At 52.9% G+C, this 16611-nt stretch overlaps 2 protein-coding genes across 4 annotated transcripts in view; both read left to right on the top strand.

Annotated features, from left to right (window-relative positions):
* Nucleotides 1–3806, top strand: part of Plekhm1 (pleckstrin homology and RUN domain containing M1) — a 54616-nt gene extending 50810 nt beyond the window's left edge. For all 3 annotated transcript variants that reach the window (XM_029566038.1, XM_029566037.1, XM_008838248.2), the window contains 2 exons: nucleotides 122–279; nucleotides 1039–3806. In XM_029566038.1, coding sequence (XP_029421898.1) covers nucleotides 122–279; nucleotides 1039–1150 — 270 coding nt within the window. In that variant the 3' untranslated portion in view covers nucleotides 1151–3806. The remainder of the gene's footprint in view (nucleotides 1–121; nucleotides 280–1038) is intronic.
* Nucleotides 3807–3911: 105 nt separating this feature from the next.
* The window catches only part of Arhgap27 (Rho GTPase activating protein 27), a 32977-nt gene continuing 20277 nt past the window's right edge, over nucleotides 3912–16611 (top strand). Inside the window, exons 1-4 of the mRNA XM_029566036.1 lie at nucleotides 3912–4259; nucleotides 4674–4783; nucleotides 5721–5855; nucleotides 6887–7700. Coding sequence (XP_029421896.1) covers nucleotides 5827–5855; nucleotides 6887–7700 — 843 coding nt within the window. The 5' untranslated portion in view covers nucleotides 3912–4259; nucleotides 4674–4783; nucleotides 5721–5826. The remainder of the gene's footprint in view (nucleotides 4260–4673; nucleotides 4784–5720; nucleotides 5856–6886; nucleotides 7701–16611) is intronic.

Genomic DNA, 16611 nt, shown 5'->3' with positions numbered 1-16611 from the left:
CCTGTATCACACAGCCTGACTCAGAGAGGTCCCCTTGCCCATGTAGAGCCAGGCATCTCTGAAGTAGGTGCCATGGTGATGCAGCAGATCCACCTATGGCTGTCTCCACTTGTTCCCACAGATTGCAGAGGGAGTATATGAAGGCTTCCTTAAGGCCCTGATTGATTTTGCCTCCCAGCATGTCTACCACTGCGACCTGTGCACCCAGCGAGGCTTCATCTGCCAGATCTGCCATCATCACGACATTATCTTCCCTTTTGAGTTTGACACCACAGTCAGGTACTCAGAATACCTAGCGAGCTACTTCCATACCCACAGCCTGACCCAGTACCCGTGGTGGTAGGATTCACTCTCTTATGCAAGGGCACACTGGATGTCTACTCTATGCCAGTGCCCAGAGTTAGTGTGGCTACCAAGAGCAGCCTGGGCCTACAGGGGTCCCCTCCTTCTCCCTATCACCCTAGAGAAGAGGTGACTACTGCCTCTTGGAGTAGGAGATTTTCTGATCTTAGTCCACAAATGAATTGAGCAGATTGAACCAAGCATATCCCTGGCTCTGGGACACTGACATAAGGCCTAGCACAAAGTAAGTACCTGGGGGCCAAGGGGTAACTTCTCATTGACTCTTTTGCAGTAAGTGCTTATTCTTGCCTCCCCCCCATTACTGTGCATTACTAGAAGCCCCTGAATAGAAGTACACACCCCAACCTTTCCTCACCTTCAGTAGGTAAACCAGCCAGAGTCAGCCCTGAATGGGCCAGGGCTGTTGTCTAAAGTATTCTAAAGATAGGAAAGAAGTCATTAGACACTCAAGCAGCACTTACAAAGAATGAAGTGGGACACAGTATCAGTGAGTATTGGGGTCACTTATGGATTGAATTTTAGAAGGAGTTTTCCAGAAGTGGAAAGCTTTGCATATGGGTGCAGGCTACAGGCAGAACATAGCCACCCTGTGGGTTCTGTCCAAAGCCCTGGCCAGCCTGGTCCTGGGCACATCTGGATGACTGGTACTAGCAGCCTTTAATGTTCTTTCCCCAGGTGTGCCGAATGCAAAACTGTCTTCCACCAGAGCTGCCAGTCATTGGTGAGGAAGAGCTGTCCCCGTTGTGCCCGTTGGCGCAAGTACCAGGAACAGAACATTCTTAGCTAACCCTGATGTTCTGACCCACCAAGGCCAGAGGAGCTGCAACTCAGCCATCCAGCTGGGTCTGCCATTAGTCTGGGCTCCTCTGTGTTACTGTCAGGAAGATTCAAATGTGCACAGATCGCTAGCGTCCAGAGAAGGCCAAGGAAATCCTATTGATGTCCCATGCTTCCTCACTACCCTTCTGTTCCAGAAAGTGGAGACCTACCAGATGCCCCTGCCCAGGGCTCTTCACCAGGCCTGGCTCACCTAGCTCTCATGGCACCTCCATTAGGGCTGTTCATACACTGTGGAAACAAGACTTAGAAAGCATTTTCAACTCTACATTCCTGATTAAAAGGTCTAGTTTTTTAAGGTGGGTTTCCCCCTTCATATTTAAACAGAAAATATTTTTTTATTCTCGACCCTCCCAAGTCCCCCAAGAAACCCGCCTCTCCTATCTGGAGCAGATGAGCAAGAGCTACCGAAGCAGGCAGGCATGAGGCTGGGTGGGCAGGCCACTGTGGGACAAGGCCTGTCTGTGAACTGGATGCCTTTCCTTCACCCTTTCTGTCACATACTGCCAACAATGCAAGTGGCATGTGCCAAACCGTCCGTCATACAGGGCTGGTCAGTTCCTATGACCACCTTCCTCTTCACCTGAATTACTCAGTGTTAGAGCCTCTGTCTTCTCTCTGGCCTGGGATCACAGCACTGCAGGAGCAGGGGAATTCCCCCACACCAGCACTGTCAGCACTTTGAACTTTCCTTGGTTCAGGAAGGTCATGATCTTGCCCATCCTCATCCCTCCACCCTCCTTAGTCCTGCCTGGAAGCAGGACTAGCCCCTGTCAGGGTAGAGTAGGTTGGACAACAGAGAGGCCCCAAGCTCCACCTGTAAAGAAGAGACCCATCATCGTTTAACTGCAGAGATACACAAGGACATGCCCAGCTGCTGCCCCATGGAAGTCTCATCAGCCTCAGTCTTACAAAGCCATGAGTTCACAAAGCTGCTTCAGTTTTGGCCTTGTCTGTCAGGACACTACAAAGCCCAAAGAACTTCCTGGGAGCAGGGTGCCTTTGAAGAGGCCCTTGAGGTTGATGGCAGTAGCCTGGAATTGTTCTCAAGGTGTTCAGAACCTTGAGGCTTTGCAAGGGGTGGGGGTGGGGGGTAGGGATAATCAATGCTATCTTCTCTTCTGGACCCACCCAGCAGCCCCTCTGGCCATCCCCAAGCACTTTGAGTCGGAGATCTCTGGTGGAAAGGAGGGCCTCCCAGGAAATGAGCCTTCATGCCAAGAGAAGCAGCTTCCTCACCCTCCCTGAGGTGAATGGACTGAGTCATCTGCCCAGCACCCTGGAGCTGGAAGGATTGTGCAATAGAAAAGAGGAGGTGTTAGGCAGGTGGCAGAGACTGCCACACAGTTCCTCTGTCCCCATCATGGAAGATGGCGCTCACCAGTGACTAGAACACCCAAAGCCTCCAGAACCAGGATTCATATCCCCATCCCACATCCAGCATTAACACTCCCCCAAACCCACAGCCTGATTAGAGCCTTCTTGCCCTGGGTCCTCAGGTGGGCAGGAGTCTTCCCAGCACCTGGATTATGAGCATTAGAGCCCGTCCTTGCCCCTTTACTAAGCAAGCTTCTAATGCACTCAGATGAGTTCCTTTACCCCACGCTGCCAGAAGAGAGCTTACATGAACCTCAGCAGTGCCCACACTATTTTTAAAATGTTCTTTTATGCAATAAACTGTTTCTGGTAAGTGGGGCCCTAGCCCTGAGAAGTGCTTGGCAATGTATTGAAGGAATTGCTGCTATGTGATATTTGAATGATTTTGCAGTAAAAAGCTGGTCTTTCTAATCACAGTCTGGCTTCTGAATCTTAATCTTGCCACTGCTGGGGAGACGACCAGTCATCCGATCCATTCGGCAGCCCCTTGCTCCTCTTTAATCCTAGGCACAGGGGATCTTGGGTCCCTGGCACACAAGTGTGCCAGGAGGAACAGGGAGAAGAGGATGACAGTATTCAACTTGGCAGGGAGGGAGGGGGACAGATTTACATACACTCTAACAACTTAAGCTGACTCTTATATGCCTTCCCTCTAACACTGGCCTGTAAAGGCTCAGAAATCTAAGTGGAGAGGGGGCTCAGGGACGACAGGTGAAATGAGTAGACCCTGACTCCACGACTAGTGGATTTAAAACTCAAGTGACCTCTCTAGCTGCTGGCCTTCCTCAGAAGTTCCAGAAGCCCCCCACTGCTCATGTAAGAACAAAAGAAGGAAACAGACAAATTCCTAGGGAAACCAGGTTGCAGAAAAATGGTACAGAAAGACAACATACAGGCTGCAATTTCCTGTCCTTGAAGACTCAGGCAGTGAGTGGAGTGCCCCTTGCCCATTATGAGCCGGATTTTTTAAGGACTTCCCTCCTCCAGGGGCCTAGGCCCAAAGAAAGGAAAGAGGAACTGGATTTGGGGGTTGGAGGTTGGCCTGAGACATGAGCTGGTGCTGCCCTGTCTTTGGCTCAGCCTTTCCACCCACAGTACAATGCTTCGGAGGGCATGTTTCCCCTTCCTCCCCTCTGCCTAGAGGGGCATGGGAAAGTCGGAGATCCCATCCTGAGAGCTCATGCCATAATAAGCAATAATAAGTAATAAAGTGTGCATTTAACACCATTGTGCTTAGTGTATGTCATTTAATCTTTCCAGAAAGCCTGTGGAGGTGATTAGAGGAAACAAGTTGTAGACAGAAAGTGTTACTTCCCATGCTAAAGGCCAGCATGTGACAGAGATGAGCATCAGACTGCTGGACCCCAGACAAGGATCTCCTTGGTGGTTGGGTGATTAGGGCAACTAGGGAGAGACCTACAAGGTAGGGTGGAAGGAGGGAGGGCTCATCCAGCCTCTTTTTTAAGTGTGTAGTGTGTGTGGGGGGTGCAGTTTGAGGGTATCTACTCAGCTAAAGGAGCCTAAGCCTGGCATGGAGGCCCCTTTCTCTTTGCTCACTAGCCTGAAGCAGCCAGCTCTCCAGCAGAGCACCTAGGTGGACCCCACACCCCTCCTTGCAGGACTGAGAGTAGGGCCAAGGCTTGCCCTTGTCAGAGGAGAGCACAGGCACACTGCTCAGAGAGGTAAGGCTGCTATCCCAGGAATCAGGGGGTTCCCACGATTGGAGGGTCTCTGGATCTGGCCGCCTGCGGAGGACTGGAACGTAGATCTCTTCCTCTACAAGGATTTGGCTGGCGGGGGGGGGGGGCAATAGGAGCATAATCTGACCAGAAGTTATTGAAAGAAGCCGCAGAGCTCCCGCAGTTCGCCATCCAGGCCTTGCTATCGCCTCCTACCAGGAGACAGTCAGGTGTGGCCCAGGATCCCTGGAGGTGCAGGGGGAGGGGGGGAAGGGGTGGCGTCTCTGCTTCTGGAGCAGTGGCCCGGCCCAGAGGGGACAGGAAGCCCGGACACCGGGGATTGTCTCTTGCAACTGCAGCCCAGCCCCAGCCTGGGAGGAAGTTCTGCCGAGCTCTCCGCTGGTTATTGTTGAACAGGAAACAGGGCAGCGCAGGAGCCGGGCTGTGGAGCAGGCAGCGCCGGACGCCAACCCCACGCGCGCCTCCCGGGGCAAGTGGCAGCAGGGTCAGCGGGCGAAAGCTCTGAGGTGCCTGGGCCCCCCTGGAAAGGGGAGAGGGTATTGGGGGGGGGTGTCGCTGAGCCGTTGGAGGGCGGGAAGGGTGCCCAGGTGGCGGTCCTCACCCGGGAGCCCCGCAAGCCGCCTGCTCTTCTAAAGGCGCTGGGGCGGGAGCAGCGCCAGCCAAAAGGAGGGCCCCGTGGCTGGGTCCGCGGAGGAGGAGGGTTAGGCAGGCTGCCCGCTGTTCAGGGTCGGGAAGGGACCAGCCGAAGTTCCGCAGTGCCATCTTAGGCGCTGGCGCCTCTACGCCTAGGGTGACTGGGACAAAAGACGCTGGGAACCTCCTAGGGAAGGATGCGTTCTTGCGCTCCTGGGATTCTCCCCGTTTTCCCATCCCTCTCCTTCTCTTCACTCCCCCAGAATCCAGGAAGGGTCTGGGACTCGGGTCCTCCTTCCCCATAGCCCAAGACTCTGCAAGGGGACTCTCCGAGTTTGTCCAGGAAGGGACGGGCTGCTCCCAGAAAGGGCCTGGGAGGGCGGAGGTGCGCCAGGAATGGGTAGTGCGCGCAACCTGCCTGCAAAACGCTGGGAGTTGGTGATTCAGGTAGTAAAAGGCCTCGCTCGGAATGTGAACGCCGGGTGGAGACAACCAGCCCCAGACGAGCATTCCCAGAGCGAGGCGCTCGCCCACCGAACGCAGGGCCTTGAGGACAGCAAATCCTCGGGGGGTGGCGGAGAGAAGCAGGAACAAGCAGGACCTTATCGACCCTTAGGCTCCCCTCGCGACCCGTCAGTGCCCCTTCCAACGCAGCTCCTCCCTCATGCCTCCTCTAGCATCAGGTCGGGTCTCGCAGGTCCCTCAAGAGCCCAGGCACAGGCATTAAGGCTCCTCCTCGACCTGCCAGACAGCTGTATTGAGGATCCGGGACGGCCCTACTGAGTGTCTGTCCCCGCCTTTCTCCCCCAGCTGCTCGGCTTGGTGCGATCTCTTCAGCCCAGCCCTTGGAAGCCCCTCCCAGGGACATGGTAGAGGCCTAACCTGCAGCTTTCCGCTGGCTCCGCCCATCCGGCTCATGGACTGCCTGAGACCGGCTCTGTCATCGTGAGTGCATGGTTCGGGTCTTGGGAAAGGGGGCGTGACCAAAGTGTCCTTACTCCTGGGTTTGCTGGCCAAGCTCTGGTCTGCCCTAAGACACTGTCTCCAGGCGTCAGGGTGCTCAGTGACTCAGTTTACACCCCTTTAGAAGTCTGTGACAGCAAGAGTGTGGACTCGCTGCTGCAGGTCCCCAGGTCACCTTGTGGAGTAGTAAACGGTGTGGTCAGTGTAGGGTTTTGGAAGAACCACTACTTCCGGGGGAAGCCACTGACTTTGTTTTGAAGGCACAAGGCAGATTTACAGTTGGGGTCCCCTTTCCAACACACCAGGCGCCAGACTGAGCTGGCATGGGAAAGAGTCTTGTGGCGATCACTCCCGAGGGCTTTTGGGGACCCTGGTGACACAATGCATCCCAAGGCAGGTGCTCATACCGGGAAGCCCAGTCTCTTTCGGAGGCGGCCTGGAAGCTGTAGCAGGGGAGGTTATTGGCTTGCCTAGGCCGGCTGGGCGGGCCAGACTCCCGGTTAACCTGTGCCGCGCAGCCTTTGGGGAAGGAAGGAGAAACCCAGAGAACCGGTTCTCCAGCCTTAGCTGTGGAAGGCCCTTCAAAGTCCTTGGACTAAGTGGGGCAGGGACACCCAAGGTAGAACAATTTGGGGGCTGCCACAGAGCCTGCACCCAACGCTGACTCTGCGGGCCCCAGGCGCAGGCTCGTAGTGGGAGAGCTGAAGAACTTTCCAACTATTCCCTGTAGGCTGGAGGCGTCAGGGTGGGGCGGAGCCTGGGCGGAGGAGCAGCGAGAAAGGCCCTGATTCCCACTTCACCATCCGAGAAGCCAGCCTTCAGGCAAATGTGCGGTCTATCTTAGAGTCCGGGCAGTCACCGCAGGTCTTTGGGCCAAGGTTTCCCTGGTCGTAAAGTTGGGCCCGTATCACCCCCAGTTTCCTCCCCACGGATTGCAGCGAGTTACATATCTTAACAATCAGCGACCCAGAATGAAGGGATTGTTGTAATTCCATGATTTTTATGCAATCAAGTCCACCTTCCAGAGCTAGGAAAACTGAAGCCCGAATGCCCTGGCAGAGTGCTGGATCGGGACTCGAACCCAGGTCTTTGAACCCCAGAACGGTGCTCTTCCTGGCTCCTGACCTCCGTGGCTTCGCTTCTCGTTGCCTGCAGAAAAACGCGGAGGCCGCGATGGCGGCGGACGTCCAGGGGGACGTGTACGTGCTGGTGGAGCACCCCTTCGAGTACACGGGCAAGGATGGGCGCCGTGTCGCCATCCAGCCCAACGAGCGCTACCGGCTGCTGCGACGCAGCACCGAGCACTGGTGGCACGTGCGGCGCGAGCCTGGGGGTCGCCCCTTCTACTTGCCCGCGCAGTATGTGCGCGAGCTGCCCGCGCTGGGCGACCCTGCCCCAGCCCCGCTGCCTCCGGTGCCCCAGCCGCGCCCCGCGGTCCCGGAGCCTCTGACCTACGACTACCGCTTCGTGAGCGCTCCGGCGCCCGCGGGCCCCGACGGTGCGGCTGCGGAGCCCCGAGGCCGCGCCAGCTCCCTGTGTGGCCCAGCGCTGCACCGCTCTTTGGGCCAGCGCCGTAGCCTGGCGCCGGGCGGATGCCTGTACGTGCGGCCCGCAGCGCTGGTGCGGCCGGCGCAGTCCCTGGACGACCTGGCGCGGGCCGCCGCAGCGCCCCCTGCCGGCCTCCTCGGGAGTGCGGGCCACTTCAAGGCCCGCAGCGTGGCGGGCTCCTGGGTGTGCCCGCGACCCCTGTCGCGCAGCGACTCCGAGAACGTCTACGAGGCCATCCTGGACGTGCGCTGCCCGCCGCGGGAGAAGAGCCCAAAGCAGGTAGGGCCCCCGAGCTAGGAGGCGCGTGGGCGGGAGGTCACAGTCAAGCAGAGCCCGGGGGTGGTGGTGGCGGGGGGCGATGCCCTGGGAGCCCATGGACGTCTCCCCGGACGCCTGCCTGTGGCCACCAGCTTTGAAGAAGCTTGCTTTCCCCGACCACGAAGAGTGGTCAGGCTCATGAGCCCCACCTCCTACTCCCAAGTGTCAACGCTCCCCAGAAGCCCAAAAAAATTAATTTGGCTGGTGGCAAATTGAACGGATCAGAGGCCATGGTTTGTCTCTTTACCTCAGTGTGAATATTCAAATTTTGTGCAGAAATGCAAAGGAGCTTGATTACAGCCCTGGTGGGCAGTTAACTAATCTTTGGCAAATGCATGCCCAAATCCCACCGATCTGTAGCAGAGTGCTGGGCATGGAATGGGACTGCCTCACCTTCTCTCGAAGTTTAAGCTGAAGGTTGGGTCAGATGAGATGGTGGATGTGAAAGTCAGGCATCTGCTTCTCGTTTGGGCTGCTTCCAATGTTTCGGTTCCTTTTTTTAAAACTCTTAATGGGCTTGTTTCAGAAACAAGGTCGGTTATGGTGAGGGTGTTCCTGCTCACTTTCGGAATCGGGATTCGAGACATTGAAAATAGAGCACATTTTAAAGCACAGCATCAGAACCCTCCGGCTTCGCCCTGCCATCTTAAACTTTAGAACCTTTTAGGGAGGGACAGTCTGCCAGGGGTGGGTGCTCCCAGCGTTGACATCTGCCACCCGCTGTGAAATTATCCACAGCTCACTTCCTCTCTCAGGTTCTTAGTTTCACCCAAAGTGGAGGAGACAGATGAAAGACCCCTGAGATCCAGGAGCCTCTTGCACTTGCTGTGATCACGCTTAACACAAATGCCTGCACGTGCAGAGACCGAGGTACACCACATAGACCAGCTGCCTGGGCCTTGCCTCTGCTAGGGCTCGGCCTGGTACAGAGTTCAGGTTTTGAGGCTACTGAAACCCAAATTCGACTCTGCTGGGTCACCTACCAGCTGCTGACGAGCTCAGTGTCCTCGCATGTAAACAACACCCAAGAAATAAGGTTGTTGTGAACCTTAAACGCAGTGAGGCATGGAAGCACTTGGCACGCTGCACCAGTGTACCTAGAGCAGCTAGGGTCCTTTGCGCCTGTGTGCTCAGGTTTCCGAAGATCATCCTGCCCCCTGGTGGCCGCTGTGGAGAACAACATGCAGCAGGCTTGAGTGCTGCAGATCGCTGTGTCCTGTGCTCCTGCCAGCCAGCAGGTCAGGTGACCTCTAGGCTAGATGGCTAAATGCCAAAGCCCTATCCCCTGGTGCCCCTCTAATCCTAGGCAGGCTCCCTGCAGAACACTCGGGGTCTATCCACATCCGAGGATCCTAGTAATTAATGATGGGAGTGTGTCTAGAGTGAATCTGCCCTGGAGGTCGAGAACGGCCCTGGCTCTGAACCCCAACCCCAGCATCGGACCGAGAGACTATGACAGACTATGACTGTGTTGAGGAGAGGCGAAGAGCTGCAGTCTCTTCACCCATGAGCCAGGGCTCTGCAGGTCTGCCCAAGGGCGGCTCCCCAGGCCCTGGGACCAAGGAGAAAAGGGATCCCTCCAGGTCCCAGAATCTCCTGAGAAATCTCCCCCAGCCACCAGGGTCCCTAAACAATGGTACCTTTCCCCATCCTTCCTCCAGCTCCCCATATGTTCCCAGTTGCAGTAGGTTGGGGCCACAGGGTGAAGGGAGGACCTGGGAAGCCTGCAGCAAAAGACCTGCATGCTGAGCAAAAAGGCTCTGCCTTGCTCAAATTCACCATGTGGCCTTAAAGTGCTCAGCATCTCTGATCCTGTCTCCTCCTGTGTGCCAAGTATAGCAGTAGAACACCCTCTGTGACCTCCATTTACTGGAGGTCAGCTGTGGCTCTCCCTGACACCCTGTCCTCCACAAACTGCAGGGATGGGGAGTTGGAGTTGGTTCTCCCTTGGAAAGGAAACCCACCTCCGCCTTTCCTTGTCCCAGACAGCACAGGAAGGAATTTCCTGAAAGGTGAGCCTCCCTGTTTTCCAAAGGATGTAGATGCACACCCCCCCCCACTCCCCACTCTCAATCACACCACCACTCCACACCCCCCACTCACACCTTCACACCCCACCCCTACTCACATCTTTAGTCACACCCCCTCACCTCCCATGGTCCTGATTCCTAGGTCTATTTGCTTGCTCTTGGGTGTTCATTAAGCATAAATTGACTACATGCCTCTCAAGACCCCTAGAGACCTAGAGAAGACCGTAGCCCAGCCACAGCCTGGGGAGGTGCACCGTCTGAGATGAGATGCTGGTAGTAGGGAATAGACAACGCCGCAGTCCCACACAGCCCAGGATGTCTAGAATAGTGCTACACTGAGGGTGCTGTGGAGAGGTGTGGACAGAGCCACATGGGGGTCTTGTAGTTCCATTCCAACCCACCGCTTGTGTTGACCATGGAGTTTGAGGTTTGGTGGTATATACCATCAGGCAGGGCTTTGTGGGAATTCAGGCGTTATCCTGCAGCCTTTGGAAGGCCCTTAGCAGGGAAGGGAGTGAGATGGAGAAAGACTCCTGTGGCTGGGGCTGCAAGGAGATAATGAGAGGGTCACTCACAGGGTCTGGGGAAAAGGCAAGGATGATCAGGCTGCATCCTCGCTTCACACTCATGCGGGTGGACAGGCAGTGGCAGTATTTACAGAGGCCTTGGAGGAGGTGTGGGGTGGAGGAAAGTTGGGGCGCACCTGAATATAGTTGACAAAAGGAGGAAAAGAGGAGCTTGAGATGAAACATCCAGGGAGCAAAGAAGAAAGGCAGGCAAGCACTGGCCCAGAAGCCAACGAGAATGTGCAGAAGGGGAGACCGGAAGCTCAAGATAGATAAAGGACACAGGACAGAAGGCCAGTTTGTCAAGAGATTGCAGAAGAAAGAGGGCTGTGTGGGTCAGGAGGTGAGGGACGTGGACGGAGAGGGTTGGCGGCTGACAAAAGCTTGGCAGGGAGTGGGAGATGCCATGCAACCAGAGTGGGAACTGGAAAATAGAGGCATCACCAAGTCTAAGTGAATAGATGAGGCCAGAGTTGGAAAGGATGTAGATGATGAGATAGGATCCCTGGAAGAAGGGAGTGGCCCACAGGGGCCAGGGTGTGAATTAGGAGGTGACGCGGGGGAGGGGCAACCACCTGTCATACACCAGCTCAGGGCTTAGGGCAGGCCACTGAGCAGACGCTCCAGAAAAAGAGAGGAGCCTGTACCACATCCGGCATTTTGTAGCTTTGGCATTCACAGCTCATTCAAATAGCACACACTGTGTCCTGGGTTGTGCTGGTCAGAGACCCAAGGTGTAGTAAGACACAGCCCCTGGGGCTAACAGGCCTGTGTCCTCTCACTCAGAGGCCTGTACACACGACTGGGCAAACCCTTTTGCTCTAAAAACAAACAGGTTGAGAGAGAAACTGTTGTCTAAATTAGAATCAGGCCTCCTGACTCCAAACCTCACCCCAGCTGCCAAGTTTAGTCTTAGTGAGGAAGCCTTCAGAGCTGACCATTGTTCCCCTCAACCAGAACAGTAGGAGCGGATGGCAAGTACACATTGCCCACAGCACCGTGTCCAGCTACTGCTAACCTCCCTCCTGTGCTGCCTGCAGCCTGGGGCACAGCAGGAGAATCTTATGGCCAGGAAGGCAATGTACCCCACTGTCAGTACTAGGAGAGGCCACACAGAGAGTCCAAGCAACAAAGCAGCCTTTGAGGCCAGGCCTGTAATCCTGGCTGAGGAGGCTGAGGCAGGAAGATCACATTTTAAGGGTTACTCAGGCTACAGAGCCAGTACAAAGCCAGCCTGGTCACCTTAGTGAGTCTCTGTCTCAAAATAAAGAAGCAAAAGGAGCTGGGAGTGGTGGCACTCGCCTTTACCCCAGCACTTGGGAGGCAGAGGCAGGTGGATCTCTGTGAGTTCGAGGTCAGCCTGGGCTACATAGTGAGTTCCAGGCCAGGGGCTACAGGGAGACCCTGTCTCAAAAGAAAAAAAAAAAGAAAGAGAGAGAGAGAGAGAGAGAGAGAGAGAGAGAGAGAGAGAGAAAGAAAGAAAGAAAGCAAAAGGAGAATTGGTATGTAAATTGCATGCCTAGCATGTGTGAGACCCTACATTCAGTCCCCCCCAACTGTGACCACCCCCTCAACCCCACCCCCATTCCTGTTTCTGGCCTCCCTGGTTAGGAGATTTCAAGGTGTGGTCAAAGTCCCCTCCCCAGCCTTGGAGGCTGGAAGGCCCAGGGCACAGATCAGACTGGGACCCGCCCCTGCTGCCCAGGCATTGGCCACTGGCAAGAGAGAGTTATAGTCCCTGCTTCACGCAAACAGCCCCGGAGGCACTGCACCTGAGCACAGGCACAGCCTGGACTGAAAGAAGCCCCACGGCCTTCGTTCCTCCCTCCTCCTTCGTTCCTCCCTCCTCGGCTACCAGGAATTGTGAGTGACCCTTCCTCGGGATTAGGCATCCTGGGGGACAAAGGGATTTACTAGTTTTCTCACTCACCTCCCTCCTGGATTTCCCACCTATCCCTTCCTGTTCCTGTACACTTCCTGGGACAAATACCTCAGGGCAGGCAAAGCCTGAAAGCTAGAAAGAGGTAAGAGCAGGGAGTGGAGGCCAAGTTGAGGAGATCCAGTAGCCCCCTCCCCTTCCCTCTCCCAGCTTCCTGGACTCCTACATAGGGCAACTGCCCTGGGTGACTCAGCCAGTTTCTTCACACCTAGCCTGACCTTTTCTTCCCCATGACTCACCTGCTGATCTAGAGGCCCCAATGCCCTGCCCATGTCATGGTTTCAGGGAGAACAGGGCCTTAGGTCTCCTCTCCAGCCTTAACTCACCTATCTGGCTACCAAGAATTCTCACACCCACGGCCCTCTCCCCTGCACACTGAGCAGTCACCCTGTGTTTCCCTAGGTGGCCCCTAGGGGCCTGGACCCTTGCTCACCCTCTGACTCTGGGTCCCTTCAGCTCCCAGGCTTCAAGCTGGACTCCAGGACCGCATACTCTTGCCCCTTCCATCTGAACCCTGGACTCATTTCTTTCTGTTGTCTATCCAGTCGTAGGAGAGACCAAGTACTGCATGCCAGCCCAGATGGGTAGTCAGTGCCAGACCCTGAGGTACAGGAAGGTCCATGGTCATGGATGGGGTAGCTGATGGTCAGGAATGTACTACAGGCGCCATGCCAGAGCTGGGTCTGGGCTGCTGAACAAGGGACAGTGGCCACTGGTTGCTATCTGGAGAATTGGAACTGTAGCCCTAGGGCTCTGGGCATAGGCATGCTTTTTTAAATTGAAGAAGCTCCTGTTTTAAAATTAAGGAAGGGTTGTGATGTTCAGGGGATTCCCAGAGCTGCTGCCCAGGCCAGGCCCACAGGATCCTCCCAGCTATGGTGGGGGGAGGCACCCTGCCTCCTTTGTTTCTGGCTAAAGATCTCCTGTGAGGCATGTGGGTCTCTATCTAGTCCTGGAAAGTGGAGAGACCAGCAGGGGCTGCCTCCAGACCCCCAGACTTCCACTTCCTTGTTACCTGGTGAGAGAAATTTCAGGCGTGTTTGAATGTGTGAGTGATTAGACCTTCCCCCATAAAATGGTTTGATCGTCTTAGAAATATTTGTATGACAGGAAAGCTGCAGTATTTCTGCCAGCATTTGGGGTTCGTTCCTTTGTCTCCCTGTGGGAGTTCACGATGGGGTCCCCTGCTCACATATTCATTCCATCAGCAAATGGCAGATGCTGTACTGGGCACCCAGAAGGCAATGAAAAAGTACAGTCCTGGTTTCAGGTAGCTTATGGTCCAGGAGGTGAGACTGGCCAGCAAATGGACCATTGTGAGATGGTGTGTTGGCACATCCCGAATGTGCTGCAGAGGGCACGATGGAGGCAGTCTCTCTCCAAGGATAGGTTGGCAGCATTCAGAATGCTTCCTAGAGGAAGGAGGTGACATCAGAGGAAAATTCTAATGGTTTCTATAATTTCTCTCCATGAAACCCTCCAGACCAGAGACCTTTTCTATTGAAGCTTTTTCCCTCATCATTTAGAACTTAGTCTATACCAGTTTTATAGTTGTTCTCTACTTAATTAAGGCCATTTTAGGTTTTATTAGAAAAGCATTCGTTGTCCCTAGATCCACAAAATTTCCACTTCAGAAATTCAGTATGAACTGGGCTTGATGGTGCATACCTGTAATCCCAGCATTTGGGACGCTGAAACGGGAGACTCAAAAGTTCAAAGCCAACCTAGCCACTTTTCAAGACCTTATCTCAAAAATAAACATAAAACCCAGGTTAATTGCTTGTCTTCTAACAGGAGAGTTCAATCTGTTTGTATTTCATTTAACAACTGATTCACTGCACATGATTTCATTATACCTGGCATATTTTGCGTTTGTTGTTTGACCTTGAGGTTTTCCCCTTTTGATCCAGTTGTAATTGACTTCCCTTTCCTCCTGTTTTATTTCCATTTTATTAATGTCTTCTGCACCTTTCCTTGGAGTCACTAATCAAGCACACGATTTGTAGACTTGGAAAATGGGATTCTCCTCCGCATTCCATCTGGCAGTCACTGAACCTGTCAGTCTGCAGACTGAGTCTTTTTCAGCTTAGGAAACTTCTTTGTTCTATGCTTTTCGTTTTGTATTTTCTTACATTTGTGTCTTTGCTCTCCTCTCTGGATCCCCCAAGTTTATCTTTTTTTCCTCTTAATTTTCTCCCTGTAGCCCCAGCTGTCCTGGAACGCTCTATGTAGACCAGGCTAGCCTTGAACTCAGAGATCCGCCTGCCTCTGCCTCTGCCTCCCAAGTGCTGGGATTAAAAGTGTGACTGCACCACCACACCCAGCTTCTTTGTTTTTCAAAAAAATTAATCTATTATTTTTGTTTTTTGTGTGTGAATGTATTGCCTGCATGTATATAAGTGCATCCCTGTCATGCCATGTTTTTGGAGGTCAGAAAAGATCCCCTGGAACTGAAGTTACAAAGGGTTGTTAGTTGACGTGTGGGTGCTGGGAATTGAACCCAGGTCCTTTGCAAGAGCAGCCAATGCTCTTAACTGCTGAGCCATCTCTCCAGTCTCCCTTCCTCTTTATTTCTGTCTCTTTGTACTTTTGCTGTGATGTTGGAGATAATTTCTTCTACCTGAACTTGATGCCACAAATTTGAATCTCACATGAATATCTTTGCCTTTGATAAGTATGACAATATATTTCAAGTCCTTCTTTAAACTTTTTACTTGACTCTCCTTAAGTGTTTTCATTTTTAGTTCAAGTTGTAATTTCATTGGCTAGCCTTTCCACCCACTAATCATCTTGAATTAAAAAAAAAAAAAAATGGAAAAGTATCTGCAGAGTTTTTTGATCTATGTTTATTTTATGTGTATGAGTGTTTGCCTGCATGTATGTATGTGCTCCACATGTGCTTGGAGCCCAGAGTCCAGAAGAGAGCATCAGATTCCCTGGAACTAGAGTTAAGGATGATCATTATACATTACTTGGGTGCTGGGAACCAGGTCCTCTGAAAGAACAGCAGAGCCATCTCTCCAGGCCCCAGAGTTTCTCCATACAAATACAAACTAGTATAAATAACAGTCGGTCAATTTGATTTTCTGTGACACAATGGAAGTCATAACCCTGTACACACTGTCATATCTTTTTTATCATTTGCCTTTATGACTAACAGTCAACTTCAGAGATACATAGGAAGGATTTTCCCCTTCCCTACAGTTACAAGCTTTTCCAAATACCAACAATACTATAGTAAATAATCTTTTGTTCGTGGGCAGGTAAGTGCAGGAAAAATTCTAGAAGGACATCTGGTCAAAGGAGAGAGATGTGTATGGCCAAATTGTCATCCCTGAAGCAGTCTGCCCTCCCATCAACTCACACGAGCATGTCTATTTTTGTTTTCTGCCAGTCTGATAGTGCTATTGTCCTAATGTGATGGGGATTTGCATCTCCCTTTCCATATATCTAAGAAGAGCTATAGTTTGATTTATTTATTTATTTATTTATTTATTTATTTATTTATTTAGTGTGTGTGTGTGTGTGTGTGTGTGTGTTTTGTTTTGTTTTGGTCTTTATGAGACAGGGTCTCCCTGTAGCCCCAGCTGTCCTGGAACTCACTACGTAGACCAGGCTGGCCTTGAACTCACAGAGATCTATCTGCCTGCCTCTACCTCCCTCTGCTGGGATTAAAGGCGTGCACCTCCATGCCCAGCATCTGTGTTTTTACACAGTGCTTAGCTATGTTGCCCAAGCTGGTCTCAAACTCCTGGGCTCAAGCAACCCTCTTGCTTCAGCTTCCCGAGTAGCCGAGACTACGTATACATCAGCACACCCAACCAAGATTCTGCCTTTGCTAACAGTATTATTTTACCACACAGTTTTTTTCTTATTTAAAATTTTTTTTTTTGGGTCTTTTTGAGACAGGGTCTGCCTGTAGCCCCAGCTGTCCTGGAACCCACTATGTAGACCAGGCTGCTAGCAAGAACAATTCAAGTATAGGGGGAATACAGTTAGGCATTAAATCTACATGGGACAAATTTGGAGGATTTAGGGATGAATAGATGTGGAACAAATACAGTGGAAGATAAGGCTGAATGCTATATATTCACTACAATTTATGAGCAGTGGGGTTCAAATTTTGTGAAAGTTGATTTCTGGGAGATCCGTTTATGTGTAAGAGTGTTAATGCCTGCATGTGTGTAAGTGCACCTGTGTCATGCAGCCCACAGCGATCAGAAGAGAGCATCAGATCCCCTGGATCTGGAGTTAAGAACCATCGTTCACCACCGTGTGGGTGCTGGGATTTGAACCCAAGTCTTTAGTAAGAATAGCCAGTGCTCTCAACTGCTGAA

The sequence above is a fragment of the Nannospalax galili genome, unplaced genomic scaffold, assembly GCF_000622305.1.
Source record: "Nannospalax galili isolate Female #2095 unplaced genomic scaffold, S.galili_v1.0 scaffold95, whole genome shotgun sequence".
NCBI classification, from domain to species: domain Eukaryota; kingdom Metazoa; phylum Chordata; class Mammalia; order Rodentia; family Spalacidae; genus Nannospalax; species Nannospalax galili.
The sequence above is the reverse complement of the archived record's forward strand: the minus strand, read 5'-3'. Positions and strand labels throughout refer to the sequence as shown.